Source organism: Manacus vitellinus, unplaced genomic scaffold (assembly GCF_001715985.3).
Source record: "Manacus vitellinus isolate BGI_N305 unplaced genomic scaffold, ASM171598v3 scaffold_18_pilon, whole genome shotgun sequence".
NCBI lineage: Eukaryota > Metazoa > Chordata > Aves > Passeriformes > Pipridae > Manacus > Manacus vitellinus.
This window is the reverse complement of record NW_021939324.1, coordinates 3318539-3338077: the sequence shown is the minus strand read 5'-3', so window position 1 is coordinate 3338077 and position 19539 is coordinate 3318539. Positions and strand designations below refer to the sequence as shown.

At 39.3% G+C, this 19539-nt stretch overlaps 1 protein-coding gene across 12 annotated transcripts in view; it reads right to left on the bottom strand.

Moving 5' to 3' along the window:
* Positions 1-19539, bottom strand: part of MPDZ (multiple PDZ domain crumbs cell polarity complex component) — a 101900-nt gene that overhangs the window by 27230 nt on the left and 55131 nt on the right. For 7 of the 12 annotated variants that reach the window (XM_018070339.2, XM_018070340.2, XM_018070342.2 and 4 more), the window contains 9 exons: positions 18964-19068; positions 18076-18168; positions 17429-17606; positions 15206-15316; positions 14595-14678; positions 12073-12174; positions 10817-10888; positions 7771-7933; positions 6973-7169 (listed from right to left, as the gene is read on the bottom strand). In XM_018070339.2, coding sequence (XP_017925828.2) covers positions 6973-7169; positions 7771-7933; positions 10817-10888; positions 12073-12174; positions 14595-14678; positions 15206-15316; positions 17429-17606; positions 18076-18168; positions 18964-19068 — 1105 coding nt within the window. The remainder of the gene's footprint in view (positions 1-6972; positions 7170-7770; positions 7934-10816; positions 10889-12072; positions 12175-14594; positions 14679-15205; positions 15317-17428; positions 17607-18075; positions 18169-18963; positions 19069-19539) is intronic. The other 5 variants (XM_018070347.2, XM_018070348.2, XM_018070344.2 and 2 more) reach the window with 4 other exon arrangements.

The following is a 19539-nucleotide window of genomic DNA, read 5'->3' as shown; positions in this document are numbered from 1 at the left end:
GGTACCCCCCGGGGCCTGGGGGATCCATTCCGGCTGAAAGCGGCTCCGGGGACAGGTGACCGGGGACTGCCGGCGCGGTTTACTGCGGCAAACGGGGGTGCTGCCAGATTCAGGCGTAATTGCCGGCGCGGACGAGTCTGTCCCTGCAGGGGCCGACGCGGCCCAGGGAAGGGAGGCTGTAGGGGAGGTGCCGGCCCCTGGGGCCGGCGCAGTCCCCATGGCGATGGGAGGAGGAGCAGGGGCGGTGCCTGCAGCCGGGGTCCCTGTCCCAATCGACACGAGACCCCCCAGCTCCGCTGCCCCCTTCCCCCTCGCACCCCGCTGTCCTTTATGGTCCGTACCGTCCCATCGGGTATGTGGGCGGCGCGGTCATTCCGACTGCCTCCTTTTGGTACGCAGGGTTTCCCATTCCGAAGGGAGGGGGGCAGCGTCCAGGGGTGTTCCCAGCTTTTGCCCCATACCCTCAAGAACTAGGCATGCCAAGGAAAAGTAAATAATTCTCGGGGCAGGGTCTTCCTTGCTATGACCCCTCAAGCGTGAAATGCGAAACTCGAGACAGTCATCTCACTGACACGGAGGTTTCTGGTGAGGAATCAAGTAGTAACTCAGAAGAGGGGAAACATCCCGTAGCAGAACCAAGAGCAGCAAACTGGTCAAAGATCTATAAGGGAAAGCAAGACAAGACTGACTCCCCAAAAAACCAGTAACTGCCAGGAATGCTACAGACACAATGTCCACCACAAAAGTTGTGGATGCAATTGCCAACATGATAAGGCAAATAATAGGTGTTCTTTCTGTAAAAACAAAGGATACTGGAGAAGGAGTTGTCCAGATTTGAAGAGAAGGGGATCGGAAGATTCTTCCCCAGCAGAACCTCTGGTTGTAGCTAAGCTGGGGGAATAGAAAAAACTATCTGTTGACCACTGTATTCTAAGACTGTTTCAGGCTCACAGCCTGTGAATGTCTCTGCCCTAATTCAGCTAAGGGGGCTGTGGGAAAAAAAAACGAAAGGGGGGGTACTCTTTTGTTCTGAGTGTGAACTAACAATGTGTTAGAAGTTGACTGTTTACAGAAAGTCCATTGCAGCTGACAGACCTGAAAGCTGTACCACCAAAACCCAGGGTGGGAGTAAAATGGGTGAAAATAACTTTCGTGCAGAAGTGAATGAATGCTTTAACAACTACAAGTGAGATACACCAAGACAAGGAATTTTGGACTGCAATAAGAATTCCTGAAATGGGTCAGGAGTAAGTAAACAAGAAAGATCAATATAGAAAAGCTTCTGACACGGTTAAAAACTATTGTAAGATCAGCCTGTGACTTCCAAAGGTGGTACATATCCAAGAATCAAAACAGTGCCATGACTGTTGTATTTGTTTTGTTATCTTCTGTCCTATGCTACTTTTAGGCTTCTCTTACTGTTAGTTTAATTGTAGAAGAATTGAAAGCTTACATTGTTTTTGCTACAATGATTGTTTTAAAGTTTGTAATGTTTATATTTGCATATATCTTGTCCCAGCAGTTTAACAGCAGTTTGTAAACACTGTTTGAAACATCTGTGTTTCCTTGGCTGCTGCAGCTTGTGAAAGAATTCCTCCTGGAGGGATGGTTTGATGGAAAGTCCACACAGGATTTCCGTGTGATTGTGAGATCAGATTTATATACCTGATGCCTCTAAAATGCTTTCTCACCCAGTGTCATCTAGAAGCAAGTGAACGCTGAGTTTCACAGAAGAGAAGTCCTGTGTTAGGGGGGAAAGAGGGGTAAGAAGGCGGCTGCAGCACTGCAACGGCACTGGTTCTGTGGACTCCCCCATGGGACTCTGAGACCTGATTGGCATCTTGCCTGCAATCTTTGAGACAAACTGGTAACATGGTTGTTGGGACAATTTCTTTAGATTGCTTAAATGGTTTGCTTAGAATCACTTCCTAGCTTTATTATAATATAGCTGTTTTGTTAGTATTCACATACACATGAGGATGCTTTTATCCATGGAAGCAAGAAGTACCTGCACTCCAACTCCATGAATTAAGGATGATCGACTGCAGTCTGGGGCAGACTGTGGCAGGATGGCCTGTCCCCTGATAAGGCCTGGAATCTGTCCAGAGAGTGCAAACTCCCTGTGATGAGCTACTGGCACTGCCAGGGTGCTGTTTGGTGTTACATCCAGATGCAGCCTGCTTCTGGTAAGCTCCTGACTGGCCTATTAGATCTGTGACTGGCAGTCAATCACTTTATATGATAAAAGCACAAGTTCCTCTCACACAGTCAGGATGAACGAATTCCAAGATTTGGGGTTCCTGTGAGATTGTCATCAGACAGAAAGTCACACTCCATCAACTTACAAAACACAAATAAGCAGGGTTTGTCAAGAAACATCTATGATGTGGGTTCAGGCCTTGCGTATAGCCATATTAAAGATCCATATACAATCCAAGGCAGAAAACAACATGCTCCCTACAACATGCTCCCTCTTTGCATAAAGGAAGGTTATTTTGCAAGATTGTTTAATAGTTTAAGCTCTGCTTTGCAGGAACTGCAGAGATTCATCATGTCATCTAGGCCTATGGGACTGGACACTCCTGTTCATCTGTTCCAGCCCAGAAACTGAGCCTATGTAAACAATGAGACCGAAACTCCCACAAGCCAAACAAAAGAACTGTTCCAAGTTCAGCAGACCATCTCCATCATGGTCAGAGTTGTTGGCAAAAGCTCTGGATTTGCCACTCAGAAAGAAGAAAACCTCTGTTCCTGAAACAAGTGAGGCAACAGAGACTGTTACAAGGACTGTTAAAATGATGTTTAAACTTTTTCTGTGTGTATTGTCTAATATCACCAGTAACTATGAATTGAGTTTAGCACCAAAATTTACATTTGGCTTTAGTAAAATGCACCCAATATTCTTCATGAATGTGACTGCTGAATTTGCACTATGGATTTGGCTGAAATTTGGCAACAAGTTTAAATTATATACATTGGGTAATTCCTGAAGATGTCTCATTAGGTTTACAGAGATATCTTCTACAGACTTACTTCATGGTTACCAAACTGGACCAGATATTCATGTTAGTTGTATATAGTGCTAGATCTGCATAATAGCTTGTTGTTAGTGTTGTAAATAGTCATCTTACTAGTATGATGTTAAGTCGTAGAGGCTAGACAAGATCTTTGAGTCTTGTCCAGTCTTTAAAGGGGGGACTGTTGCTGTGGAGTTTTTGATTTTTTAATTTTTATAGGCTTTAGAAGTAGTTATGTAGTGAATGTAGATTTTAAAGTAGCTGTATTATCCCTCACCCTTTAGCACAGTAGTTTATACATCTTCCCAACATTGTTCCCCTTCCCACATCAATTCCGTTAATTCCGTTAGCTTGTTTAGACTTCCCTCAAGACTTCCCTTAGGCCTTCATGCTGTTTAAGACCATCTGCACCCTGGCCTGGACAACAAGATACCACACAGGCACAGCGACCTTCAAACCCAGAACTTTGGAGGAGCTCCAAGGACTGGACGTGCTGTGACGAGGAGGAGGATGAGGAAGAGGCGGTCCCAGAGCCCCCTGCCTCAATTCCTGGAGGGGTGTGCCGGGGGGCGGAACGGGGCAAAACCAGGGGGCGGACAGACCTGGGATTGGATGGGTTAACACCTTAAATTGTGGAACCCCCTGAACACGGTGCGCGCAACAGATGTATTCCTGGAGCCTGGTGGCTCATTAAAGCTTTCTGCTTTCTTATCTTATACTCTGATTTGCCCCGGAGTCTCTTTTTCAGCCATCTCTTTAGGCAACAGCTCGAAACTTACACACACTACATGAGCAAGTAAGCAGTAGTGTCAAGGATGCCAGTCTTCAAGAGAAAGAAAACCAGCTTATGCAAAACATACAGCTGAGACCAGTTCATCACTGGATGGGTGTAACCCAAAACTGTGTATTCTATAGCCTTCCATGCCATTTCCCAGAAACTGTTATCAATGAACCATTTACACTATCTGCACATAGAACCTGACTCCTCAGGCTATAAACTAGGTGCTAAGAGGCCTGCGAGATAGGAGTTGCTCTTGTCCTCACACCCATTAAGGAACCCCCCACCCTGAGGGAGGTACTGAGCATTCCTGCCTGAACTGGAGGATATATAACCTTGGAGTCTTGGGACCTTTTTAACCACTTGTGGGATCCAGAGGAAGACTGCAGATCACCGCTCTCAACCAGCTGCAGATCACCGCTCTCAACCAGACTGCAGACCACCACTCTCGACAGGACTGCAACCACCACTTTTCAACCAGACTGTAACCACCACTCTTGACCAGACTGCAACAGCACTCTCACCAACAGGTTTTCCCCTCTCCTTTTCCTTTGGACTCAGGGGGCTCAAAGAACACCACTCTGTTCATGCCCCAGGGTGCTGGGTTATATATTTGGGGTTTGTGGGTTAAAACCAATTGTTTGTCTGCATAATCATACTTATTGTATTATTTTATTAAATTGTTATTCTGATTTATAATCTCTCTTTTGAGTTGAGTTCATTTCCTCTGCTGGTTTACCTTTAAACCAACACAAAGAGTCAGAAGGAAATGCACAGCCTGAACCAGGCATAGATGACCAGGGAAGAGTACAAGGATATGATGCAGCTGCGTAGGGATGGGATCAGGAAAGCTAAGGCTTGGAATGGGACTTGGCGAGGGAAGCAAAGAGTTATCAGAATGGATATTATAGGTCAGAAAAGAAAGGCCAAGGAGAGTGTTCCCTCCTGACAAATGAGAAGGGAATGTTGGTGACAATGGATATGGAGAAGGCTGAGGAACTCACAAGTTCTTCACCTCAGCCTTCACTGGCAGTCTGGCTTCCCACATCTCTCATGTTCCTGAACCTATAGCTGGAGGTTGGGGAAGTGAAGTCAGAACAGGTCCAGAAGAGGGCCACCAAGATGACCAGAGGACTGAAGCACCCCTCCTGTAAAGACAGGCTGAGAGTTGGGGTTATTCAACCTGGAGAAAGCTCTGGGGAAACCTCATTGCAGCCTTCCAGTACTTAGAGGGAGCTTATAAAAAAGAGGGAGAGTGACTTTTTACATGGGGTGGTAGGAGTATGACAAGGGGCAAGACTGAAACTGAAAGGAAAGTTTTAGGTTAGATGTCAGGAAAAAATTCTTAATCCAGAGGATAGTGAGGCACTGGAACAAGTTGCCCAGAAAAGCTGTGGACGCTCCATCTCTGGAAGTGTTCAAAGCCAAGCTGAATGGGGCCTTGAGCTACTTGAGCTACTAGTTAGTGGTTGGCCATCCGTCCCATTGCAGGAGACTTGGAACTAGATGATACTTAAGGTCCCTTCCGACTCAAGCCATTCTATGATTCTACATTTAGTATCTGAAGTTTTGACCTGACAATCATTGTCTTCATTTGGCATGAGCAGGCTCACTATAACACCTTGAAGCACCTATGAATTCAGATACAACTGGACATATCAGTATGAATTTGCAGACTAAGGCTATTACTTGCTCACATTTTATTAGCTGCCTTTTTTTGGAAATGGAAAACCACAGTGGAGAAGTCCATTTTAAGAAAAGAGAAATGACTGGAAAAGGACAGCTTGGACCCAGACAAAGGGAAAGTAACACAATACACACAGGTAGTATTAATAGAAGCAGAGACACAGTGAACAGTGAGCAACAGATGCAAATCACTGAATTGAGGGCTGAGCATAACAACAATTGCTCAGCTTCTAAGCAGGCTGTGTCCACCAGACATGGTCACAGGAATACTGAGACCTGTCATTTACAGTGGAGTTGACAATCCAAATGCAGCACTTCCTGCGGTGTTTGCCATAGGCTTGTGGAAAACCCTTGTTAGGCTGCCAGGTGGGGGATGGGACATGACCCACAACAGCTGATGGACAGCTACTTGGGAATACAGGAAGCAAGCTCAGATGTCTCCTCTCAGAAGGGGTTGAGATAATTTCTTAGCATTAGTCTGTAGGTCTACAATGTGGACAGTAAGCATGAAATCACATGACAGCAGACTCAGACAGATGTGTTTCAATATGTCCTCAGAATACTCCATAACTGCAACATGAAGATTTTAAAAACAGATGTTTCAAGAGAACTGTCAAGCAGGTAACACTGGGCTTTTCAACTAAGTTCCCTCCATGAGACTTGGTCCACGGCACCACAAATCTTTTAGTTTCTTTTTTAATCTGCAACTACCAGGCTATATAATTTACCCTCTTAATGTCAAGCTTTGTTCAGACTCACCATTCCCTCCCCTGTACCATCTCCCCAGTACATCTGCAAATACCTCCACATACAGCTTTGAAGTTACACAAAACATTTCTGTGATGGTAATGTTACCTATGGCTATCAGAAAATGAGAAATGCTGTAGCAGAGAAGACATCTCCAGGTATCATCAACTGAGCTGTGGTAATACAGAAATATCCTTTATGCTCATATACCTATTGGAAATGTTAGCTGCATATTTAGTGGTTTGGTCATTTCACTCCATTAGAAAACAGCACCCGAACATGTAATGATTAGAAGTGTATAATAAAAATGGATCTGTTCCTGTTTCCCCAATTTAATTTCCATATTCTGTGTTACACAACATAAAAATATTCTGCTATTATCACACTTCTATAGCTAGGGGAGTAATCAGAGAGGTCTGGAGCACTCCAAAACAGATGGACTAAAGGATTTAAGTATTTTTCATAGTCTGCAACTCATTGCCCTTCTATATGTCTCCATAACCTCAAAACTGCTGTTATCCCCCATTTTTTCCATTTTAAATACACAAACACACCTTTACTTAGCACTACTATAGCCAGAAAAGCTGCAACTAATTGGTTTATATCAGAAGGAAAATCTCGTAGCATAGTGATACATTGGATAAAAAGTTCACTGAAGAACATCCATATTGCAGAAAGAATCCAGTATCTTACTGCATTTTAAATCAGTATGTTTGGGTTTCAGTATAAATTGAAAAAACTCACCTCTAGCAACTCATCTGCAATCTGTAACCTGCCATCTTTTCCAGCTGCTCCATTAGGATCAATTCCCACTATAAAGACACTCATCCTGGATCGGTCTTTGTTACCAGCAAGACTAAGTCCCAGACCTGTCCTTCCTTTTTCCAGCTCAATCATGTGTAACTCCCCTGGTAGATTTCCATAGCGCTGCACGATCTTTTCTAAATGTAAAAGTGTGGGCAGCAGAGGTTGGATTTATATTAGAAAGTTTCACAAGTCACCTAGAGTCAAGATCAGTGTCCAGTGGGCAGTATCTGACAGAAAAATCACAAACTGGATGAGAAAATTTTCAGTGTAAACCACACCTTCTTTTAAGCTAAGCCTTAGGTGATTTACAATATTATTTCTAGTTTCCTGTTTTCCTTACAATTTCAGAAAACATTAAAACTTTTCCTAAAAAAAGACTTTTCACACATAAAAGCAATAATATTCTCTCCAGTAATGCCTTCAGGTAACAGAAACTATCACATCAATCATTGTCATCAGTTAATAGGAGTACAATGAAATTCTCTGAGTAGTACTACATGTGAAACAGCAAATTTAGACCATGGAGGAAAACAGAGATTGTAGTACAATGATCAAGAAAAAATGCGTTTCATATCTTACCATGACCAAGCACAACTAAAAGAGCAACACTTAACATCCAAACCACGAAGCACATGATAAAGAAGCAGTTCAAACAGGATGACCCCGCTCCCATATCTTATGCAGTGCTATTTTAACACCGAGTATTGCAAACATTATCACAAAGGATAAACTTACTCCAGCTGTAACCAAACTCATCCTCCTTCTCCACATCTTCTGGCACTCTGGTGGAACATGACTGTGCAACATCACAGCTCATTCCTGAAAATGCTGAAGGAGGGGGCAGAGGCAAATTACAAAGTGAAGTCTTTTCTGGTTCTACATTGGACTGACCGAATGCCTGTGGAGAATAAAAAAAATGCAGTGGCTAAGAAAATGTATACTCTGTGTAGGGCAAACTAGTATACAAAAACGTCAAAATGGTAATGACTATGGCTTTGAAGTTTAAATATCAAGCAACTGAAACTCTAAATTAATAACACAACACAGAAAGGCTGAAAGAGATCATAGACAGAAACAAACACCAGGCAAGGTAAGAGATAACATCACTCCAAAATGTATTTGGAAACAAACAAAACTCACAATAAAAGCCCAATTCAGTAAAGTTTTATGTGCCACTTTATATTTCTGAAAAAGTCTCTTACAAAGACTCAAGTGATTTTTTTTTTTAATGCTCTAATTGCAAAAGACTTATACCTCATTTTATTTTTAAAAGCCACTGCATATAATTTCTTCCTATCATATGCTTTGGAAGCCAAATACGAGGAAAGGGAAAGGAAACAAAAAACTAGATGCTTTCAACAATGCCTCCAGGAAAAAAAGAATAACTGGCATATTAACTGAAAGGAAAACTAAAAACCAAAATGAAACAGATGATAATTGACGAAATCTACAGTGATTGGACTTTTTCAGTCTTATTTACTAGTTTCCAATAAAGTGCACAGAGGAGATCAAACAAAGAAAGATACATATTAAACCACAAGAGACAGATACTTTTAGTCTTGATGTGGTCTATTCATATTCATAAAAAAGTAAGAAGTACAAACACACGACTACTGCAATGTAATGGTTAAATGCCCAAATCCGCAATATGGCAAGCCTCCGTTCAAGTAATTTCCCCTGAGGAATATGGACTCTGATCAGGGATTTCACTAAGTGTTTTTAATTTGTATGATTTTGTCTTGCTTAGAGTAAACATCTAAGCAAGAAATTTGTGTCTGAATATCATAATTCTGAAGCTTATGCATGCCCAAGAGACTTGATACTGGAAGATCAGCTATTGATATAAGCAACAAAAACTTTAAAAGAAAACCAACTATTTTTCCAACAGTAGAATTTTCAGGTGTGTTGCCCTAGCTTCATAGCCCTGTTCTCATCATTTCAGCTTTCACTACTTCCATTAGCAAAAGTCTGAATACAGTATTTCAGATTGTGTCTCTAGGTGCCAAAAACACTCAGATAATTTCTTCATCAAAGGCAACCGACTGAAATGAATAACAACGTACATCTTCCAAATTGAACGTGTTGAAAAACTTAGGAAGTTACCAATTTAGTCATATTGAGATTTAAGAAAGGTCCCATCTCCCAGTGAAGATGACTTATCTGAATTCTGTAACTCCAAAGATTTAAAGAAATTGCAAATGCCCTGTTTCAGTTCTCTCATTCTGCTTCTGCTTGAAAAACATTTTCCTTTCATTTAGGAACTTGTTCTAGGAACTTAACTAAGAAGTCATTAAATGTTAAAAGTGTGGGAAGTTTTCATATAACACCCAAACTAATAATTTTTATAAAAAATGCAAATAAATGCTATATGACTTCATATCTTTAGTAACCTTGTCTTATGCTTCCAATCTAAGACAATGTCATCCTGCTGAGATGATACCTAGCATCTCAAAACTGAAGCAGCAAAATTCTAGCAAAGACACTGTCACCCATCAGAATGAGAGTAGGGTGGAAACCCTATCTAGTAACATTCAAAGTGATTTTTCACAATCAAAATTCACGTGTCCACCATAAAGAAAAGTTGTAACATACCTCCACGTATCAATGAGGAGTGAAAGGGAGAGTAATTCTAGAAACACTATTTTTTCAGAGTGCTTCCTAGAGTTTAACTAGAAAGCTACATAATATACTGAAAAAATGAGGAAATACAGTGTTGTGGTGGGTAGACCTTGGCCAGTGGCCAGTTGCCCATCAAAGCTGCTCTATCACTCCCCTCTTCAGCTGGACATGGGAGAAAAAAACAAGATAACAGGCACCCCATAGTCCCCACAGCTACCACCACCTTGGGGGTAGAGAAGGTATGTGTGAGTTTTGATAATTCTAATGCCAGAACAATGCCTAATGTTGTAACAATGATAGCAGTGGTTTTTGTGACTAGTGGTATAGTTATAGGAGGGGTTTTTGTAGGGGAGATACACCTTGCCACGCAAACCGATAGCAAGTGTGAGAGCAAACCAGATCAGCAAACCTTACAGTAGTCTCTCTGTTTTAAAACCAGAATTAACATATTAATTTAGGGGTACTCTTTGCAAATGACAGTGTCCAAGAACAGCAAATTTAATGAAAACATGACTAAAAAAAGGTCAAGGACCTCTGGAAGATCTGTAAGGTATGGATGTATGGCTGCATCCTGACAGATTAACATTTATTAACTGCAGCCACCATAATCTGACTGACAAAAAATGCTTCTTTCCGTACCTTTGTACACATGTACCTAAATCTGAATATTTCTGAAGGAAATGCTGAAATGAAAGTAAAAGCAAGGCTCCTTTGTGGGAAGGGTGAAAAGCATGCTACAATGCCATTTGTGTGGAGGGGAACACATCCTGCCTCCAAAACTCAACCTGACGCACGTGCACAGCCAGAAGCAGAGGCTGGCCTCCACAGTTTACACACACATAAGACACACATAAGACTTTTGCTCCCTGAATCGGGCAACACACAGAAAACCTAAAATACTTTAACTCATGAAATACTTTCAGTGTGCCACAGCACAGTATTTCATTTAAAATGCAAAGCATCAGAGAGTACATGAACCAATTCGGCTACCAGGGTCACTCTGATCACAGCCAAGCAAATATTGAAAATGGCAGCAAGTCTGGAGCTTGAAAAAATGAAGGCACAGGCAGAGGAAGAAGCAGTACTCTGGAAGGTATCACAGGCCATGTACAAATGTAGAGCACACATACAGTAGGACCCACTGATGGGAATCAAGACAAACCTTGAATGGTGTGGGAGCAAAGGGGTTAGTTGGGAAACAACGGAAGGTAACCCTAACTGGATTCGATACCTCCTACAGTAACAGAAAACAGCAATCCACATGTTACAGCACCTTTGGCAATACACAGTACTGTTAATGAATAACTCGTTTTCAATTATGGATTCATTTTACTAATTGCAGCAACTTTATTAGTTCTATTTATAAACAGACAAAAGTATTTAATGGTTATTAAGGACCCTGATTCAGCAAAGTAACTTACTGTACATGAACCTTAGTTCAGCAAGAGAACAGAGATGACAAAAGGCCATTCTTATATTAATGCTAAAAAAGAAATTACGCAGAAACTGCAAGACCATTATGTATTCTTTTAAAATATGTGCAATATTTTTCAGAAATACTTTTGAAAATATAGAAAATACAAGCCATCATTTATATTACATATCTGTTCCCTTTCCTCAGATACAAAACTGTAACAAACATGAAAAACAGTTTTAAGAACACACATGCAATTATATACTACATGTATTATCACAGATGTTCATTGCACATATGATGTATTTGACAACATGGGAAAACAGAAGGGCACAATCACTTCCAAGATGTAAAACCAGCTAGAAATTATTTTATTAAATCAGAAATGCATGCAAAGAAGAATTAAGCTTTTATTTATTACTGTGTTAGAGGGTAACTCTGTTCCCATTGTGAACAACATGCAGTAAGCACTAATAACCAAAAAAAAAAAAATCTAACTTTTTTAATATTTCCAAAGATGTCAGCATCTTGTTCATGGTGCATTAAAAGATTTTTCAAGAAGTAGAGGGAAAATATTTTCAGCATCATAAACTGAAAGCTGCTAATGTTTGGATTATTTCATGCAAAAATAAAAGTAAGATATTAAAGTTGTAAAGTTTTAACCACGTAAAAGAAGTACATAGCAGCAAAACACTTCACACACTGATGAGAGAGTTACACCCATGGGGATACTTTAACATGTACCACAGGGACTGATCTTGTATTTGAGAACCTACTCCTTTGGTTGCTCTGAATAGCTCAGATTTTGTAGTTATGACTAATAGAGCTGGCGTTTTCCACTTCTCTATAACTTTCCTTTGTGTCATTTTAATTCCCACTCTCATCAGCATAGTATTTTACCCAAACTTGTATAAAAGAATTTGAATGCAGGGAGACACAAATGGCAAAGAAGCACACATATTGTGTTTGGTGAGTCAAAAGCAGACAGTGTGTCATCCTCCCACCTTGCTGGTGTTGAACTGAGAAGAATCAGCAAATGGGTTAGTGCTGCTGAAGACACCTGGCCTACACAAAACACTGTTCTGCAGGAAAGATGGAGAAGAGTTCTAAAAGGAAAGCATAATAGAAACTAAGCAAAACCAATTTTAAATGAACCCTTTATACTCATGAAGCAAAACATATTTATGTAGTTGTTTGGGCTAACTAAACAAGGTCCACTTCCTGCACTTTGCTACAGATAGGTGAAAGTGGGCAAAACTGTATTTGCTCTGTGTTTCTATCAGCTTTGTTTAGCATAGCATAGAGGAAAAGCATTGATGCTCATATCTGTTCTCTACTCTTCACAAAGTACAGCAAGTAGAGAATTGAGTAGCACAAAGATAAGTAAATTTATGTGCTATTTGTACAATTTTGTACAAGCATATTTACTTCGCAGAAGAGAAGGTTTAGTAATATTAGGCATCTCTAAGCAGCTTTCAAATCTAATAATGACTTTTACTGAACACTTTGTATATGAGTGCATGCACCTATAATTGCCTGAATTTATAGTTTATTGAAACTAAATTCTCTGGTCTTCTGTTTTAGCGATGGAAGGTATTTCCTCATTATTATTTAACATGAAAACAGTTTACACATTTAGACGAAATTAAAGGATGTAATTTGATCATTTATATTCCTTACTCAGTTTTTGTACTGTACTCTATTTTGAGATCAAAACAAACTTAATTAAAAAGGACCAGCTCTGATCGCACAGTTTGTTGGGAATATACCATGTATACATGATACAGATGTATCCATCTGTCAACAGCCTACAAGTCTTAGGTCTGTAAGTGAAACACTGTGGAAAACAAGAAGTATGGTAAATGGAATGTGAAAAGCTTGCAGGATCGTTTATATCGAGAGTAATTTAATCCAAACGTACACTGTTGTTTAAAAATTTTCTTAAAGCATTTTGCTTTTTTCTAAATGCTTCTGAAAATAGTAAATGCATCCCTAAAAATTTATTTTCAAATACTGTATTGCAAAAAAGTAATGTAATTTGATAAGACAATATAGGTCTTGACTTTACTGTGTCTTCAGCAGTGAGAAAGCAATGCCATGCATGAACAAGTTTTCTCACTGTCAAGTCACTCAAAGTCAACAGACTGTACCCCTAAGGTACAGTAAGATTTTTTGTTTACACACGTCTTTTAGAGAAGTTTGCAACAAGTAATTTGTTACTGTAATGATCCTATTACACTTTAACACCTGCATTTGTCATCTGCGTAAAATTTTAAAATGTATCTTGATGGAATTTTAGGAAACTAAGAAAAGCATCACAAACCTTACATATATCAACAGTGAAATCCTAGTAAAAGAGGAAACAAATGTCAGCTACAGTCATTCAAAAGCTTGCCTTTTATATTTTTCATGATGGCATGGTTCCTAAAATACTAGTCCAAATTCTAATCCATGCAACAGTATTGTGTCAATATGGACTGACTACTATAATAAAATATGGAGCATTTGAGTTTGCCTGAACAGTTCAGTTTAGCATACCTTCTTGCACAGAATAAGAAAAGCAAAGGTTAAAATAAAGGGCATTTTCCCTTTTGCTGTTTTTTTTATTCAAATCAAAACCTAAATTAACAAGATTTTTTTTTATCTTTTTTTTTCTTTTTTCAACTAACTTTTGTTCATAATTTTATTAATGTGTCCAAGATGCTAAGGTATCAGAAACTAGCTAGCATTTCCTATAGCACAATGCTGTAGGCATAATACTATGGCATCATAATCACAGTGACATTTTATTTCTTACTCAGAAATAACCAGAGCAGTATTGGTATGAAACACGGACTCAGTGGGTAACTCCTTATTAGCAAAATTATCCTTTGCTTAATTAGCTATTAGCAAAATAGCTTTTCAAAGCCCATTTGCATTACTTGGACTATTCTGGAGTACTCAGGATCTCTTTATCTGCTAGATAAGCCTGAATGAAAAAAACAAAGCAGAACTAGACTCCTTAGCTACATATCACTTGAAACTGACTTCCTGGCTAAATACAACCTGTATCATATTAAATATAGCTACTCTGTGCAGGCAGCTAGCTATTTGGGTGACTGCACATGAATGAAACCAGGAAATTTCCTTATAAGATCTCATTATAAAGTACAGATGCAAGTTTCAAAAGATGAAGATAATAAATATAATGCCATTTACAAAGATCACAATGTAATGTATGTGTACAGCAAGAGCAATTGCAATGTTTCTTCTTACAGAGAAACAAGGGTTTGTTAGTACAGTCAAAAAAACCCAGCAAGCTTAATAATTTGAAAATAGAACAAAGAACTACAATTAGAAATAAGAAAGGAGCATTCTCTAAACAAAAGTAAGTTGTGATAAAGTAGTGGCATCACTCCCATCCCAACCTGGCCTAAGCATTCAGCAGTGGCAATTCTGTTCATATCACAGCAAACACAAAAGCCTTATTTTAGTAGTTTGAATATCAAAAATCAACATTCAACAGAGCTTTTTCATGCAACTTTACCTTAGATGACTGACGATAAAATGGGTTAGTAGTTTTCTGCCCACAGGGAGCAGAAGCTGAAGAAGGGCTATAAAGAGACTCTGGCTGGGGAACAAGAGTTATGAGACAACTAGTAAATAAACATGCAGCTTACACAGACTCTACAAAGAGGAAGTTTAGTTTCTAGTGATGCAAGCAACTTATATTAAAGCTCAGTAGCTTTTGTCTGCAATGTCCATGCAGCTTAGTGACAGAAAACTTCTGTGTACTTCTAGGTCCTTTCATTAATGTCCAAAGAATTTTTTAACAGGTGCTGTATTTCTGCATGCGCTCCTCAGACACGCTGTCAATCTCTAAGAGTTGGTTTTAGTTAGACTCCTACTCTGCCCCCCAACAAATTATCTTTCTTGAGGCTTTTCAAAATAGTTTGTGGACGGCGTGATGGAGGGTAATTCCAAATCCAAATCGATTTCATTCTAAATGGAAATAATACTTAAATCAAATCTTTGTTCCTAAAGTAGCTGAGATGGCACTTTCAGGATTAAATATCCCATTCCCAAACACCACCATCTTGAACATTTGTTTCATTTATTACTATGTATTACATCTCTTTCAATATTCTTAATGCTTACCCTTGGTCTGCTTATAATGCTCTGTACCATAAAGACTACAGGATTGCCTGCCTTCCGTATGGCTTCCACAGCTTGTTCATGGCTGGCATCTCTGAGGTCAATTCCATCCACCTGTAATTGGAAGGCCTCATCTTAACATTGCAAGAAGCTACAAGAATCATGAGTCAGTTCTGAGTTTTGGTTAGGAAACTTTGACTAAAATCTGAGCCCAAATCTCTGTTTCTAGTGGAAAGCTTTCTACTAACTTGGCCTAAAGTCCCTCACACACAGGTTTGAGATTTCCAAGAGCACTGAAAGGACATTAAATAAATATTCTCTTATTCTTCTGTTTTAAAAACAGGTTTTTCAACATTCTTGGTTCAGCCTCCATTCATTTTTTCCACAGGCAATATAACATAGCAGATATGATAATCTGAAGACAGTGGTAGTTTTTGCCAAATACTGCTTCCTGTAAATTCTATCTCAGAGAAATCTGTCTCCCAGGACTTTATGAGATTTACAAACAGAAACTTAGGTGCTGTAGAGTCTTTCACAACGTTTTTTTGGGGGAGTTGTTTGTTTGTCTGTTTGCTTTTGAAAAGCAAGATAAGACCAATTTTAGCTACTAGGCACTTTCTCCAGAAGTCAAATTTTTAGGTCAGAGCTGAAAAGCTTCCTCTCTTCTAGAAGAAGGCACTTACAAAGGATGGCTAAGGATAAATTTTTGCCTGGTTGTTTTTCTTCATGTCTTCATGTATATTGGTGCGTGAAAAAAAATTGTCAAGTAAGAACAATGTTAAGGTGAGGTTAGCATCAGTAAAGTATTCTCACAAGGACCACAACAAAAGCTAGAAGCTAACACAGAAAGGTTATTTGTTAGTGGTAATTTTTGCACACAAAGTTATATGACTTTATATGACAACTTTTTAATTGTCTAACTCTACTTTAAACTTAACCATTCAATGTAAATAAGAGACAAAAAGAACCTGAGAGAAATTCTAAACCTATGAGGAACTGAACAAAGGCTCTCCAATTCCCTGTGTCTGAAATACTGTATGCAATAGTGGAGATAAAGCTCAGATATTTCACAACCTGAGAAACTGAATAATCCATTCAGAAACAGTCACATTAACACAACATTTTAATTTCACTCACCCATTCCAACTTCTGCAATTATCACTGTCAGAGCCAACTGCACTCATAAAAATCCAGTTATTAAAATAAAATGACTATTTTTATTTTGTGGCCATCAAGCAAAATTCCAACTCCCGTCTTGTTATAACAAACATCTTGTTATAACAAACATCTTGTTATACAAAAAACTGTTCCATCCTATTGAAGAAAGTGCTACTTATACTAAGGTATTATTTCAAGATCCTTGATAGGGATCTTGTAGCAAACAGCAAACTGCAGCTCAGTGCCACTGTGTAAAGCAAGCCCAGTTTGATCCAGAATCACCATCTCCGTCACCCCCCTTGTTACATTCTTACTGATGGACAGCCAGCTAAGGACATCCAGCAGGATGGAGGGCAGTTCCTAAGAGCCTGATGCTGGAGACAGGGTAATGCCTGACACTGATAATCATCACAGGGAAGACCTATTCTTTCAGCACGTTCATTCTTCAGTATCTTTAAGCAAGAAAGCAAAAGTGGCTGTATGAACACAGGACTGGCTACGTAGAAGAGAAATCTAGATAAATCCCTTCATGCAACACCAATGGCTACCTCACCCTCAGGCATGGACACAAGTGTACTTACTTTCCCAAACATCAAACCCAGATTTCTTCATGTCAGGAATTAAAAAAAAAATGTGTCTCCCTTAATTACTGCACAAGATGCATAAGAATGATGTGATATGATTAAGATTTAAGAGGGAAATAAGCTTGGTATTTATTTGCATGATCTGCACTGGCCATTTCTGTTGCTATCCAATAAGCAATAGTGAAATCTTTTAGCTTCACCAAACTTCAGCTTTTTCCTACACATGCTGGCTTTAAAACAGGCAGGTTGAACTGCTGGCTTTGTAGTACCCTGCTCACATAGTCAGTCATCTATGCTTCAGGTTAGATATTCAACTTAACAGACAGCTGACTGCACATAAACATCAGCAGATGGTAGCACAGTCTGCATGGCTCAAGTGGTGTCAGCTGGAGCAATTACACAGCTGTCAGCCCAGAACTACAAATCCATCTCAGCGGCTCCTGAGATGCTGGGGGAATTGCAGCAAAAGGCATTCAGCTGGTACCTCTACAATCCGATCTCCAGTTTTCAGAGTTCCATTTTTGCCGGCTGGGCTGTCTTCCAGGATATGCTTGATAAAGATCCCTCTCATCACTTCTCCATTACTCAGGCGGCTCCCCATCCCTCGTCCTCCAACAATGCTGATCCCCAATGACTTGCTAGGCTCTCTCCAGAGTTCAACCCTGTTGGGAAAAAACAAGGGCCAAAATAAATAAAAATCTGTTGTGATTATGACAATGCTGCACACTGAATACACCTGGATTTGCACAATTATTTTAATCTAAAATAACCGTCCTTGCAAAGTTTTGTTTTTCAGTGGGAGTTATCGTCTGAATTGCTCAGCAGGTCTGTAATTGAGTCTAGTGTTGGTCACTTTATTTTGGATTCTGATAAAAACTTTGAATCCTTCTATTCGTCTCTTCTTTCTGGATCCCAAAGAATCAGCCTGGGATAAGTAAAGATAAATTACTAAAACAATCAAGACACTGTTAGATTTAGCCCAATGGCAGTAAAAATCAACTCCTGCAATGCACAACATACATAATTGCAGCAATTCTGCTGTTTTCTTACTCCTCTTAAAATATACTATGTGTTTCAAAATTTTTATATTTCATATGACATTTTATTCTGTGCAACTAGATCTGCACTTACTTTCTGGGCTGGTTCCAGTTACTGAAAGCTGCATTTTGAAATTCACTTTCTTCTCCCTCCCCCTCTTCACGTTCTGGAAGCTCTGAGAGTTCCCTAATGATAAACAGGAACATGCAATTCATTTTTAAAGAACTCATATAATGATTAGATTTTTCTGAAAAATTTCATGTATTGAATCACCCTGCCAGCACTAGAATTTGTACACAGGATTCACATAAGGATTTTCTTCTTCAGATGTCTGTTAGAATACATTTGGTGTTTGGGGATTCCCCATTCACTTTTTTCTGCAATGAAGTCGCTATCCACAACCACAGAATAAAAGACTGTGCAATTTGGAACAAGAACCAAATCAGAGCTAAAGGTAATTATTGACTGTTTTCAAAATGGAATAAATAACAACAACAGCACTTAAAAAATGTTACTGCTTTTGGAGATGAATTTTAAAAAAACCCAAATATTATTAGTCACTTTGAAATTTTGGACTGTAACTGCAATGAATTTTTGAAACTCAAGGAAAGGATGGCAGAATTAGTTCTTTCCACTTACATTCTGGGAAGACCATCAATACTAAATTCTTATGTTGAAAATATTGAGTATTTGTGGCAACATGTAAATCAAACTGTGTGGTATTTAAGAGAAATTTAGGATGAAACAGAATTCAATCTCCTTTTTGGGCAAATCAAACAGTATGAAACAGACCAAACCTTGAAAAAATGTTCAAAAAATTTTCTAGAACAGCTTTTTATTGTAATGGCTGCTGGTCTGAAGAAAATCACCCATTTTTCATCTCTTCCAAACCAAAACTTATCTTCCCAATATAAGTAAAGTGTATGGGAAGAGCTGCATCTGAGAGCTCTGTGGGAGAAAACCATAAGCCTTTTGACTCACCTGACAATATGTGATGGAAAAAGTTCAGGTGGCACAGCTCCCTCTGTCTCTTGTCCCAAACCGGCCCTGTACTCATCTAAATTTTCTGCTGGCACATATGTAATACTGCAATAAAATGGGACATGATTAAAGTAGCATGAGGACTGCCGGTCCTCCCTTTGGTGGGTGTGAGGTATGGATATGAGGAAGCCACTCAAGACTACTTCATTGACTTCAAAGGCACAATGCAAGTACATTGGGAGTAAGCTGTTATATGAATACCTTATGACTTTGCAACAAATACGCATTTATAGTCAAATTAAGTAGCTGAACAGCACATATATTTCTGTAATTAAATTAAATGGTGCTTGAACAGTGACAAGAGTATTAACAGAGACAATCCAGCTTCAGTTAAATAGAGAGTCCTCAAGGAAAGACAAACACTGAAGGATCTGTGAAGTTTGAGGCACCATTACCACACTAAATGACTGTTGAAAATGTTTCTGAAAGTTGGCTTGTAGGAGGTTTTGTGCTTTCCTATGTGGTTTTGTATTTATTTTGTCCACAGATTTGGACATACAAATGTGTTACAGCATA